The sequence below is a fragment of the Nothoprocta perdicaria genome, unplaced genomic scaffold, assembly GCF_003342845.1.
Source record: "Nothoprocta perdicaria isolate Ctin4 unplaced genomic scaffold, notPer1 scaffold_318, whole genome shotgun sequence".
NCBI lineage: Eukaryota > Metazoa > Chordata > Aves > Tinamiformes > Tinamidae > Nothoprocta > Nothoprocta perdicaria.
Window position 1 is genome coordinate 266,440 of NW_020455553.1, and position 13,725 is coordinate 280,164.

General features: G+C 45.8%; 1 protein-coding gene across 2 annotated transcripts in view; it reads left to right on the forward strand.

The window, feature by feature from the left end:
• Positions 1–13,725, forward strand: part of XPR1 (xenotropic and polytropic retrovirus receptor 1) — a 76,620-nt gene that overhangs the window by 57,637 nt on the left and 5,258 nt on the right. For both annotated transcript variants that reach the window (XM_026042924.1, XM_026042925.1), the window contains exons 10-11: positions 1,115–1,280; positions 3,075–3,269. In XM_026042924.1, coding sequence (XP_025898709.1) covers positions 1,115–1,280; positions 3,075–3,269 — 361 coding nt within the window. The remainder of the gene's footprint in view (positions 1–1,114; positions 1,281–3,074; positions 3,270–13,725) is intronic.

Below are 13,725 nucleotides of genomic sequence, written 5' to 3' on the forward strand. Positions count from 1 at the left end.
GAGCCAACTCGCGTCTGCTGGCTCCAGCCTTCTGCTCTCCTGAGCTTCTCTGCTGTCAGCTGCCAACAGCGTCCGTGTGCCTCTGGAATTGATATGTTTCATTAATGGCTTCCTCTTTCTTTCAGGAAGATCCATCTGTAAAGCTGTGGTTTTGGAATTTGTTCTTATTTGGTTTGACTTTTGGTTCGGAAACATACCTAGAACTAAATGGATAGAAGATAATACGGGGAAGTGTTGATTAGATGGAGGAAGGAGCTTTTTGGAAAGAAAGCCTTTGCCTGGGGTCTCTGCTCTGTGTCCCACTCCTGGAGATGTTCCTGATGTTTGTACATGATACTGCAGGAGCTTTTGCAAAAGTTGTTGCTCTACAGGAACCCCATGCTCTCTGTTTCAAGATTCGTATCTGTTGTTTAACATCACTCTATCTAGATTCCCTTATTTGATTTTGAAATTTAGGACAAGAGCCTTGAACTGGCATCATAAGCCGGATGGGAGCATGTCAGCCTTTCACTGGTTTCTGTAACTGTATGCCTTTGAGAGTAATAAGAAGAGCAGTATAAAAGATCAGTGCTGGCCTGCACTTCCATTAACATAAAGGTCCATAAATCCCTGAGCTCCAGGACAACGCTGGGGCTGTCTCTTTGAGAAATTGCCTGCTAGTAACTATAACTAACTGGGTAGAGAGTTGTAATCAAAGGTAATGGACCATGAAAAGTGTCTGGTTTGAAAGCAGCGTAACTGCTCTTAAGCCTGAAAGGGAAAGTGGGCTGGGATTGAGAGGGAGTCTAACTGACAGATAATAGGATTTTCTTTGCTCTTTAATGCTTGCTATGCTAGAGGGTTCGGGGCTCCGTCAGTAACGGTGTTCGCTCTCACAACTTCCAACACCGGAGACAAACTAGGATATCAAGTGAACTGAGCCACGAACAGATCAGTGGTCAAGGTGTGTGCCTGTAATCTGGCACTGAGTGCTGGGGCACGAGGTAAGCGTGGAAGATGCCACCAGCGTGACCCACGTGCCCGAAAGAGAGTGCGGAGGGGCGGCGCTGTGATCGGCCGCTGCTGTTCATGTCTTTGCTGGCGCCTCACCTAACGCGCCCTTCTTCCCCCACAGTTTCGGGTGTTCACGGCTCCCTTCCACAAGGTGGGCTTTGCGGACTTCTGGCTGGCTGACCAGCTCAACAGCCTGGCGGTGATCCTCATGGATCTGGAGTACATGATCTGCTTCTACAGCTTCGAGCTTCAGTGGGACAACAGCGCTGGACTGCTGGCAAACACAGGTAGGGTGATGCTGACAGCCCTTGGGAGTGCTCGGAAAATGAGCTAGAAACCAGCGAGCAACACAGTCTCATGGGCACCTGTCCCCTTTGAAGAGGCCTACCAATTATGTAGGGAACTAAAATAATCAGGTTTTCTTGTAAATAGAGCATTAGAGAGATTCTGCCATTTCTGATTTCCATCCAGGGAAGTAGGATTTCACAGCAGTGCTCATTTCCTAATCCAGTCATTTGGCGTGACTTGTATATTCATCAGAGAATTTAGCCACAGCGCTGCTTGATTGGAAAAGGAAAACAATTTTCCTGGCGTCGCTCTTCTATTTCATAGTAATCTACCCACGTATTTGCTTTTAGCCTGTTATTGTTGCTTAGCATGGGAACGATAAAAAGAGTTGCCTGAGCTTGTTTACCGCGACTTTATCCGTGCTGTAATCTGCTGCTTACAAGGTCTGTCACAGTGCCCTTAAGCAAGAAGGGTTGGAGGAGCTTCCTCAGAGCTCGTTAGTGCCACCCCTTACTCCATTAGAGCTGATGCTGAGGCACGAGGGTTGTGCGTGCTCTGCCTCCCTGCTTCTAACCAGGAAAACCAGAGATGGGATATGAATTTTGACTTGGGTCTTCCCAACGGCAAAATAGTGCCGGGTCTCGCTGCGTCAGAGAGTGGGGTTTTTTCCATTCTGGGTATTCTGGACCGCCAGCAAATCGTGTTGTCTGATGGGTTCATGATGTTGCCTACTGCAGGCTGTTGTTTGTGATGAAGCAAACTGCAAACTCTCCCAGCATCAATCACTTGGTTCCTCCAATCTGTCTGATCTCTGTTGTCCCTTAGAGCCAGTGTTGGAATTAGCGGAACATTTATTTATTTTTAAAAATGTTATGCAGCAACTGGGTAAATTACGGCTTGTCCTCTTCCAATCCAAACATTGGAAAGATAACGTGGTGCCCTGGAATATATCTTGGCTTAAGAATCTGTCTCCGTGAGGCTGAATGATAAACAAATGTTTGTTTATCAGTGGGTTGCTTGCATGCAGCGTGCTGAGCAAGACAGAACATGGCATTTTTGGGGGTCCCGGGGGAAGCCTGGATTTTTCTGGTCCTTTCTGAATAAAATGGCGGATTTCCAATGTCATGTGGCAGTGCCATAATGTTGTGTTTGTCCAGTTTCCCATGACCCCCGTTGTTCAGGTCAGGGCTGTGTCCTCTCTTTTTTAAAAGATCATTCTGAAATCCGTGGGTTTTTTGCTTTGTTTTTTAATTATCATTATTATTATTATTATTACTGTGATATACAAGAAAAATGAAAACCAGGACAAGGACATCTTAGACAAAGTCCCCTTTCTGAGCTCTCCTGTGGAGTTTGGGAATGCTTTCCCATTTATGCACAAAGCTTCAGTGTAAAGAGCCTTTTGTAACTCCATCCTTAATTTGATTATTCACAGTACTGCCAAAAGCACAAAGCAAATTAAAAATAGATTATTTCTAATCTTCTCGAGTGTTAATTGCACTGGCAACAGTGAAAGAGTTGGAAGATGATCTGTCTGGATGTGTTATTGATGTCAGGCCACCTAAATGCCTGGGAATAAAGAGGCTCAGAATAGTCTCCCTTCATTGAGTCTCTGTGATGAGCTTCTCGCTCTTGTGAGCACATATATGCTTGCTACATATATGAGTTTAAATACAAGACGTTGGGGGTTGCAGTCTGGAGTAAAATAATGAGATTTCTCATAAAGAAATGAATGCAATAGAAGTTCTTAAACTTACAGCCTCCCTGTCCTCTGAAACGTCTTTTTCTTCCAGATAATCAGATTTGTAACAGCTACTCCTACGGAGTGAGAGCAGTTGTCCAGTGCATCCCTGCTTGGTTGCGATTCATCCAGTGCCTGCGTCGTTACCGCGATACCAAACGGGCCTTCCCTCATCTGGTTAATGCTGGAAAATACTCCACCACCTTCTTCATGGTGACGTTTGCAGCCCTCTACAGCACTCATGCAGGTATGGGTTACTTTGGAAAACCCCTTCTTTGCCAACCTATGCTCCCTACAGTTGTTTTTCAGGGTCCACCTGCTGCCCTGTTCGTTCAGACGGTGCCATCTCAGTTATTTTCGTACTAATTTGGAGCAAGAACAATATGAGAAAACAGTATTTGCTCTTTTAGATCATTATAACTTAGTCCTTCAGTCTTTTTTGGACTGTAGCTGATGAGACTGTGTGAGGACTGGGCGTGTTCATTTGTGCATATCTCTCCACATGCAACTGCAGTGAAGCCAGTGTAGCACCCCAGTCATGGTTTGTATGGCCCCAGTCATGGCTAAGTCATGGGACTTGCTGCTTACCCAGGAGAGGAGCTCAGAATTTGTTTTCCCATTCAAACAGGAACTTCTGTGAATCCACACATACCGGTTTTAGTGGAAGACCAAAGGCCTGCCTGGATTTTACTTTAGCTATTTCTAGCTTACTCAGTGTGTTTATAATTTGACTTCAGGAATGTCAGGAAGAATTTTGAGGTTTCTCTCTCAAAAATTCCTGTCAGGTTTTGCCGTGAATGGAGGTGAGTGGGAGATGTATAAGAGAAGGGAAAACATAGGAAATTCTTGTCCTTTGGCATTTGTGAAAAGCTGCTCTGGATCATCTGAGTAAAGTGATCCATCATTTCTGAACAGAGAAAGATGTGCACAGTACTGGGGGAAAAAGAATATCTCTGGATTTTCCTTTGTATTTTTATCCACTTTTTTTCTGCAGCTGGTAGGGAGCTGTTTCCAGCCCATTTAACTGCAGATTGAGCTCTGATCCCTCAAGTTCCCCATCTCCGTAGAAACGACAATTACTTGATTCTGCTCTTGTTCTGAAGGAAAAAGCTTTTAGTTTCTGCACTTCAGGCAGCCGCCCTGCCTTCCATTGTGCTGAAGCCCTCAAAGCGATTTTCTTTTCCGTGAAAATATATGTGCCCTCTGCATCTGCAGGAATTAGCAGCTCCCCGCACTTGTAAGCCATTATTTATCCTGAAATATGGTTGTGGCAAGGCAGGGCGTCGTGTGCAAGGCATGCATCTTGTTAACATCCTTTTTATCTGTGAGGGATAGAGGGGTTATTAGAAACCTTCCTGTGCCACCAAGAAGATCTGAGGCAGCCAGGCCTGAAGTCAAGCAGGTAGTGCTTGTGCAGCCTTGCGTGTTAGCGGCGCCGTGGCGCAGGCTGCCCCCAGGCTGGAAGGCAGGTGCTCGGGGTGCAGCCGCACACGGACGTGGCGGGGAGCATCCAGCGGCAGATGCTGCCCTGGCCCAGCGCCTGCCTCCTGCGCTGGCCTCCCTGGAGCTCCTTGCATCTCCAGGTGTTGGCTCTGCAGCGCTGGGGTTCCCGCCCTGCAGTCCAGTTAGTCACAGCCGCTGAGCGGCAGGTGAGACAAATGCAGATTGCTTGGCTGTAGGCAGTGCTTTGGGGATTTTTTTCTTTTCTATTTTTGTTGTTGTTTTGTTTTGTACACTGCCTGCTTTTGTGAGGTTGGCTAAGGTTTCTGTCTCCCGTGAGGGCGCTCTGAAGCAGCCTATTGTGGAAAGGTTGCAGACAGGCTTGAGACAGAGATGGAAATCAGCATTTGTCAAAAGGTCCTGGTTGAGAATTTGGCCTCTTCCTTGTCCCCTTGAGGTCTGCCCCTATGCCAGTGCTGCCGACTCTTGCTCTCATTGCTGCCAGCGTAACTGCTGCCTGCTCTTTAGATCTGGTGTTGAGTGGGGTGTAAGGAGGTGTTTATGAGACACAGGGCTTGTTCCGAGCGCGGAGACACTTGTCACTTGTGAGTCCGGCTTTTATCTCTCTTATCTCTCTGGCTTTGTCAGTGGGAGTCAATAACACAGTTGCTGGTATCATTAAAAAAAATAAAAAAAGAGAGAAGCTTTGTGGCCTTCATAAATTGTGCACTTGTACAGATGTTGTAAATGTCACTGTACACAGATTTGTAGAGGGCTTCCGAAAGACCTCTCCGTGTTTTGGCAGCTCTGCCAGCCTATTTCCATCCTGGCAAGAATGCATTTTATAATAGGCCATCTCTCTTAAAACTCCAGCATTATCTGTGGGGTTTGCCTACACTTCCAGTTCTTTCTGGATTTGGAATAAGACAGTCTTTTGTCGAGTTGTTAGGATAACTGCTTCTCCATGCTTTCTCTGGGTCTGGATAAGAACAGCAGGGACAAACACTGACCTGGGATATATCCAGAATTTCTGTTGAGGGCTAGTTTGCCACAAGAATGGAAGCACTGTTGAAAATGAGTGTTAAATCAGTGGAGATCTTTGTTGCTTAGACCTGTTCCAAATTGCAGTAAGTAACAAACGGGTAAATTGCTGTGGTGAGGAGCATCTTATTTAATGAGTCTTTGAATGCTCTGCCTGCAAATCTGGGATTTCTGACTCGGGAGCGACAGCTTTCATCTGCCAGGATAAAAGGGTAATTGGTGGCCTTTGGTGGCAGGTCAGGTAATGTCCATAACTGGCTGCTCTCAGCTTGTGGAGTCTGGGGGTGTCACAGCCCTCGGAATAGGGTTGTCTTTCCCCACTGATGCAGTACGTTGAATAGCATGTAGCTGCTCTTAAAGTTTGAGCTTGTGCCTGCCAGCTATGTGGAGATGGACTGTGTGGTTAGGAGGGCTTGTCAGTGTTGAAAGCTGGCGATTCATACAGATTGCCCCTACAGCACATTTGGGCTATATTCTCATATACTGCTTGGAAAACAACTTGCACTAAACAAATGTATAAATGTCACCTAATTATATATAGCACAAATATGCCGGGTTTGATTCCTATATGGTACTACCTGCTTCGAAACTGCCGTAGTTAAGGATCCCCCCCAGGTGCTACATTATACAGCAGGCTCTTGCCTAGAATCCCTATTTCCCCAGTGTATTGCTGTTTAATAATTGCTATTGCTTGGGCAGTGCCCAGTTCTGATTGCTTCCTCTCTTAGGGAGACCATTTCCTTACTTGCCCTCCTTTAGATTTAGATGCGAAAATGCAGTCTTCTCTCTGCTTCTTACAGTTTTGATGTTAGACACTTAAAATATCAAAGCAAAATCTGTTAGGTTTTCTCCTCCAAGCTGGCACTCTGATTCTCCTGAAACAGCAGTTGGTTTAGAGAGAACTTGAAGCTATCATCTCTTGATTTAGTGAAACTTAAGTCAGAGTAGCCACCCCATAAAATAAGGCTCAAGCAAGACCATGGCTGTGTGGATGAGCACTAATTCAAGTTGCGTGCTACACCATGAGCACAAAAATACAACCGCATTCAGGTATCCAAAGGGCAACTGTTGCTAAGATCCCAGAGGAGGAATTTTAAGCATTTTTATTATCACTTGAAGGAATGGGAAGCAAAGGCCATGTTCTGTAAATACAGTCCTACAGGATGTGTTTACCCAGGCAAATGAGGCATATCTGCACCTCGGAGCTACCTAGCAACCGGAGCGCGCTCCGGCAGGGAAGAGCTCCTGCCTCCAGCTCTTCCCTGCTGCCGCTTTGCGCTAAGGAGTTGGGCTGACGTTGGCTTCCCTTGGGGGGGCTGAGTACCCTGGCCCTGAGCTGACCAGCTGCAGGTTATATTGGCTTATTTACGGAAAACTGAAGTGGTGCTGTGGAAACAAATGATTAAGTCCCAGTCTGTCGTAAAAAAAAAAAAAAAAAGAATACCAGAAGAGCAGAATCTGACACTTTGGCAGGCTTTTTGCTCTGCCAAAAGCAGATACTGTTTTCTTGATAAATGCACTGGCAAAGTTGCTGGTATAGCTGTTCCTGCTGCAATCCCTTTTAGAGCAATATTCCACAAGAATTTCCCTCTTTTATAGAGGGCATTGACATTAACAGGATATGCCAGCACAGCTAGAAGAGTCAGCCTGGGTTTGGATCATCCCTTGGATATGTTTCAGTCTTTGTAGGATTCAGTGGTTATATTTAACCTTAGGTATTCAGCTCTTATCTTAACACATTGAGGAACAATGCAACAAGAGGTCTGCAGATGGGGAAAAAAAAAATGCTGGTCTTTGAGCGTGCTGGTTGCTGCCTAAGGGTCGCGTGCGATTTATGCTGTAACTTTGCTCTCTGTCAAAGGACACCTTTTGCTTTTTTCTGCTGTTATTTCTGGCTTACCTTCTTGTCTTTTTGCTTCCATGATGTCATCTGAGATACTTCTGGCTCACACAGAATATAGATTTGGCTTCTGTGCTTAAATAACTAAGCTTCTTTAGTCACTGGTAGTCTTCTGTTATTTGTGTTTCATGTGATTTGCTGCTTCCAGGTGAGCATCTCTGTGTCTCCCTTCATTTTTCAGAAACGCATTACTGAGCTTAAGCACAAGTTAAAATTGGCTATATGGGGTTTTTTTTCCTTTAACTGATGAAAAGAATGAAAGAGGTAGCGGTTTATGCTAAATTTTCATTTTTCATTTACATACCTTATTTAATGAAATCATTATGGTCTGCGTGGTGTCCGACAGTTTCTTATCTTCTGAGTTCTACCACAGTTAATCTGCATGGCTTGGAGAGGTGAGTGTGTGGTGGCTTCCAGTTGGAGGATGCTAACGGGTGGCAGGAAAGGGGAGAGGATGGTGACATCCAGCTATCGTATCATGATGTGCAGGAGAATATCTGGCTGCCTCTGCCTGTGCTGTTGTCTGCCAGATAAAGTACTACCAAATGTACTGGACTGACTTGGGAGGTTGTGTCATTTATCTCCGCTTACTTGAGTGCTGGGAATGGCCGGACGCAAGTCCTGGAAAGTGAGTTTGCTGGTAGGTGGAACAGCAATTATCCATGATCCTAAACGGTTACAGCAGGAGGCAAGAACAAGTGATGTGGGAGCTGGGAGAACTGTATGAAGTGATTTTGAGAGAAATCAGACACTGGTGCAGTAGCTAATGACACCTTAAATGAGAAATGTAGCTTCACATCTAGTGAGTAGGGAGAACTGGCAAGGCAAGGTAAATGGACATCTGGAGTTCAAGTACATTTTTTATAAAAAAAAAAAAGACACTTGAGATCTTTTTCATGTGAAATTAGCAGCATTTGTGAGATCCTCTTCCCTATTTACTCCTTGTATATGGTGCAGGGTCTCCCATCTCCCTCCTGCTCAAGCACTGGAAGAGCTGCCAGCGAGACAGACCATTTCATCTGCGTGTCACAGAGGTCCTGGGGAGAGCTTAGGCTCATGTCTTGACATAAAACAAACTTGGCGATGGGATTAACTCTCTCTGTTCCGTAGTACTTGCTGTATTTACACGACTTGTATTCACCCAGCATAGGGGTGGCTTGACCGGGATGGTAATTTGGCGCCACACCACGCGGTGCCTGTCACGCTGTCATCCCGTGCCCGGGAGGCATCCATAACGAGTGCTGCTCGTGAGCCAGCCCTTGTGATCCTTCCCGCCAGTGCGCTGCCGTTGGGGAGGAGGCCGAGGTGTCGCCACGGGTGCGTTTCCCTGCCGGGCCCTGCGCGGCCGCTGCGGCCTTGCGTCGAGCCGGGAAGGACACGCGGCCCCTCAGCAGCGCTTCGCGGGGCCCGCGGGCGCCCCTGCCGCCCAGCAGCTTCGGGAGATGTGGCCGAGCCCTGAATGGCACCACAAACGAGGCGGGCAGTCCCACAGGGAGATTCCCCCGGGGTTTTTAGGCCTATAAATGTCAAGCGGGATCCTTGGCAGTGCCGGCAGCCTCGCCGTGCGGGGAAGGTGACCTCGGCACCCTACCAGGCGAGTGATTCATGCATCTGCCTCAGAAGCCCGCTGCTGAGAGAGAGATGAATTTTAATAGCTAGGATTTCACAAGTGGACTAATAGTGCTGTTTTTAGCCCTTAATACAGTCTTGAGTTAATGGTGGCTGGACACGCACGAACGCTAGTGATTAAGGTGTAAGTAGGAAGGATGGCCTACTGCTATCTCATTTCACGGGCACTTAGGAGGAAGAAGTCTGGTTCTTGTCTTTCTTTAATGGAGCATTTTAAGAAAAGCAACCAGCTGCGTCACCAACAAGCAATTTTCCTTTCAAAGGCAAACAGGCCTGGAGTTCTCTAATGCTGCAGCAGTCTAGGAGATGCCATAATCCAACATTGCTGTATTTTATTTGGCTGTTTTCTACTTTTAGATTTTGCTAGAGGCTATTGGTAGATTTCAAAGCATTTAAAAGTACCGGATGGTATTGCGTCATAATGTCTAAATTGCCCAGTGAAGGCCTTGATTCCCACACTATTTCTAGTTGGGAACCCAAGTGTCTTTACTAGGGAGACTTCTGGCAAATGGGCAGCCTGGAAAGCCCATCATTCTCATGGTAGCAGTTATGCCTCCCCAGATAACCCTTCTTAAAAATGCTAGAGAAGACGCCAGACGAATAATCGTATCAGACATGTAACTACTAATATGAATCGTCCAGTTTGCAATGAAATTACATTTCTCCTGATTGTGAGATGTGAGCTGTGAGACTTGCTGTGACATCTTGAAATTAAAGGAAGTAGTCGTGTCCTACAAAGCAATGCAAGTCAATAGGGTGTATTTCAATCAAAGCAGATTTTGGAGATCTGCATGTTTTACAGATGAAGAACCTAAACAGAAGAGGGGAGCGAGAGATTGTCTCCGACAGCTCTTCTCTATCTTGCTGTTTTACTTTAAGCTGTGCCTTGAGGCTAGTAGAGGTTTGCAGAATCCAACAGGGAAGTTGTTCGTGTGGAAGCACTTGGTATTTGACAGAGCCCATCAGTAACAGTGGTGAGTCCTTCCCGTGCTCCTCTAGGTTATTTGGCTTTTTTATTGCCTTAAATCCACTTTTGTGTCGTGTCTTTACCATTATCAGTAAAAAATGGAGATACTTGCTGGTTGGACAGGAAAGAAAACACTACTGTTTATTCTTCAGTAACACAATTACTGAGGCATCTATAGTACTGCATTTCAACCTGTGTTACACAAAAAAAAGCTTTGACAATGCTGTTCTGTTGGCATTTCTTATGGATTGATGTCACTTATGGCTGTCATACTCCTTCCTTGCATTATGGGATGGGTTTAATGGGAAAACATCCTTAATGGACTAAATGGGCAGCAGAAAGTCTACGCTCTGTTTTCCACCCTGACTAGTCCCCTCTAAGTACCTGCCCTTTTGTTTTGGTTCTGGTTTGGTTTAGAACTGTGCTTGAAAAGCTCATCATCTAAAAAGCTTTGTACCCCCGACGCAGACAGGTTTGATTCCTGCTGGAGACAGAGGTGCTGCAGTTCAGTCACTCTTGTGTCATGCAGCAGGACTTACCTTGCTGTGTTTTCTGATAACCTCAGGCTTCGGGCAGCTTTTATCACAGCTCTCAGCATCAGCAAAAACCACAGCCAGCTGCAGTGGCTGACACACTCGGAGTGCTTATCGAGGGCCATTGTGCTCTTATCCAGATCTTCAATAATACATGGCATTGATTTTTCCTGTGTTGAATACTATATAGTGTTTACATTCCCCGGAATAATTCAGCAGGGTAAACAGATAGTATTCTTTGGAGGAAAAGTCAATATTAACTGCATCCACTACAGCATTTGCTGTCTATTTTTGATGGAAAAGGACTTTTTCCTTGCCTGTGTTTTAGAAGGGGCTATAATTTCTGCAAGGTATTATTCTCTCAAAATGCCAGTGAGATATTGTGTCCCCTGTGGCTGTTTGTGGAATCAAAGATATTTGTCCATCAGCGGTTTTTGCAGGCAGTAAATTCAGCTGCTGGAAGTACCTTTGACTCTTTTTTCTGCTCTGTGACCATTCACTGCTTTAGTTCAAAGGTTGAAGCCTTCCATTATTTATCTAGTTGACCTTCTGGGGCAATTCGTAGGTGTATTTGTGCAAAATATATACTGAGAAAACTGAGGATTTTAATGGAAACTGTGCTAAAGGTTGCAAACGTAGCCCCTGTGGTGTCCTACATAGTCCTTGCAGCACGGGCAATGCAGGCACTGCAGCAGAGCAGCTCAGTGTCCTCTGATGTGACTGAACACCTCCAAGTTTTGCACGTGCTGCTAAGAGCATCCCTTTAAATCTGCCCCTTCGCAGCGGCACGTGAAGCTGCAGCTTTGGGTGCAGAGGCTGTGTGCACACACTGCTGTCGCTGCTGTGCTTGCTGCTCTGAGCAGCTGCATAGCTGGTGCAGCTGTCGCCTGGGGTGCCCTTTCCAGCACTGAATCCAGAGGTTCTTCCTCTACCTGTTACTGGGCAAACTAGCAATTACATTGCAAAAGAATTAGTGCAATCCATGGGCCATTAGAGACTGGGCCTTTCCTCTATGGAAGGTTAAGTTCCACCAGGTGTCCAATGCTCTTCTCTCTTCCTGTGTCCCTCCCTCTCTGCTCATGTTTTTGGTGGCTTCTAGCACATCATTAAACAAAGACCACAGGATGAAACAGTTCCTGTTTAAATAGACCCTGACATCAACATAAACACAGCAATGAATTGTTCCTGGAAAAGCTGGCAGATGAGCAGTGGATGGAACCTCTGGGCAGAATATCAATGCCTTGATTTTCCAGCCTCCTGAGCAGCGCTGAAGAGGGCCACCAGGACCAGCCAGTGGAGATTGAGATATAATTGCTTGCCTAGAGCAGTAACATATTTCTGTACACCAGCTGAATACCAATGAGGACAGAAGGAAGAATGGTATCGAGCAGACTTGCAGGCAGGAAGAAAAAGGAGGCAAGTGATTAAAGGAAGGGACTTGAATGACAAAGCTAGAGACACTAGCCTTGCTCTGATTAGTGTTTTACTGGGGGCGATTGGGTTTTGTAATGGAGTTTTTCAGAGCCAAATGCATCAACCAGCTCGGGGGTGAGAAAGGAAGCAGGAGCAAGGGCCAGGCAGCGTGACCCTAGGTGCGAATGAAGAGACTGTTGGGAAGAGGGGAGGGAGAGGAAGCAGAAGCCAGGAAAGCAGACTGGGAACAAGCACTTCCTTTGGAGGTGACCGCTAATGCCCCGAGAGTCCCTGCTTGGGTCTCTCTCTTCCTCATACTCCTTTTATATTACATACATACTCTTATATTACATACATACATACTGCTTAAAATAACCGTTAGGATGACGTAGCCTGCAGCATCATTAACGTGTAAAATCACTGCGCTCTGCAATGTATGGTGCAGTTTTGTGAGCTCCAGGTTCACTGGTTGCCCCTTGGTTTGAGAGATGAAGCCATGGGGCCAGCCTGGCCCCTTCCAGAGAAGGACGTAGGGTGAGTGAAGCACCTAACTTAAAAGCTTAAGCGACCATATGAAGAATGTGGCCTCAGAGGGTGGTCCGGAGCATTTAGATGCTTTTAAAGCAATTCCTTTAATTACCTCTCTGAATTGTCCTTTAGGATCCTCTGGTTGTAAACGCGGAGGTGTAATGAGCTAGAGATAATAGTGCGAAGCATGGGCTCAGTGGCTCTAAGTCACGGAGCATCCAGGTAAATCTTTTCTTCTTCATCGAGTAATGCAAGAGGGAGACTTTGGAGAGATGGCTGGGACAAAATGACATCTTATGGTAGAGCTCCAGCTGCTCAGCTTCTAAAACTTCACCTCTCTGCTGGCTTGTGGGTGACTCTATTTTGATAAATGAGCAGGAAAGGTGGCTGGTCGCAGCAGCATGAATGTACCGGAGCACTGAAGGCTGTGAATTGGAAGCTTCACTGCAGAAAGGCATGGCTACATAAATGATTTTAATAGATTTGCTTTAGGGGGTGTGTTTTGAAAGGAGAATGAGTGTGTGTATTTGACCTATATCCTGCACATCATATCCAGGAAGCCTGAGGGGCATAATGGGGAGAATGTACTCACAACCATGCCTCTCATTTTCACCTCCATTGATTTTATCAGATTGCCACATTACATTTATGTCATAATTGTTAAAAACGGAAAGGCAAGGAAGGAGCAAATTGCACTGTTACTGCCTCTGTGATCGGCGTGAAGGATTCTGTTGTTTTCAAGGGAAAACACTGCTGTCACTTCTGCTAGCGCGGCGTCTGAGAGGCGTCCTGTTGGCCCCGTTACGGAGGGTCCGTGAAGGAGCAATTTCAGTCACTCACAAAGAGAAGACAAGACTCCTGATAGGCAGCGAGAGGCAAAATGGCTCTGCTATCAAAGCATTGTAATATGTTTTGTGTACTTCGTGATCCAAGCATACTTAGATTGATAGATAAATGAACAAATAACAGAAGAACAGAACTGGGCTTTTTTGTTTTTTTCTTTTCCAGGTGACTGTAAGGAAATTTAGCCAAGTTGGGGGAGCAGTGTAATCTTTTTAGGTGGAACTTGTAGTTACAGAAACATGTCCACAGATTAGCAGATTTGATCTTTTTAAGTGCTCTAGATGGCAGTTTAAACCTCCGTATTGAGCCTTCTTCAGTATTAATACACAGATGTTAATATCTATTAAGGTTACTGTTCCCGTGCTTTTGCCTTGTTCTCTTACCACCACACCTCTGGAAGGGCTAATGA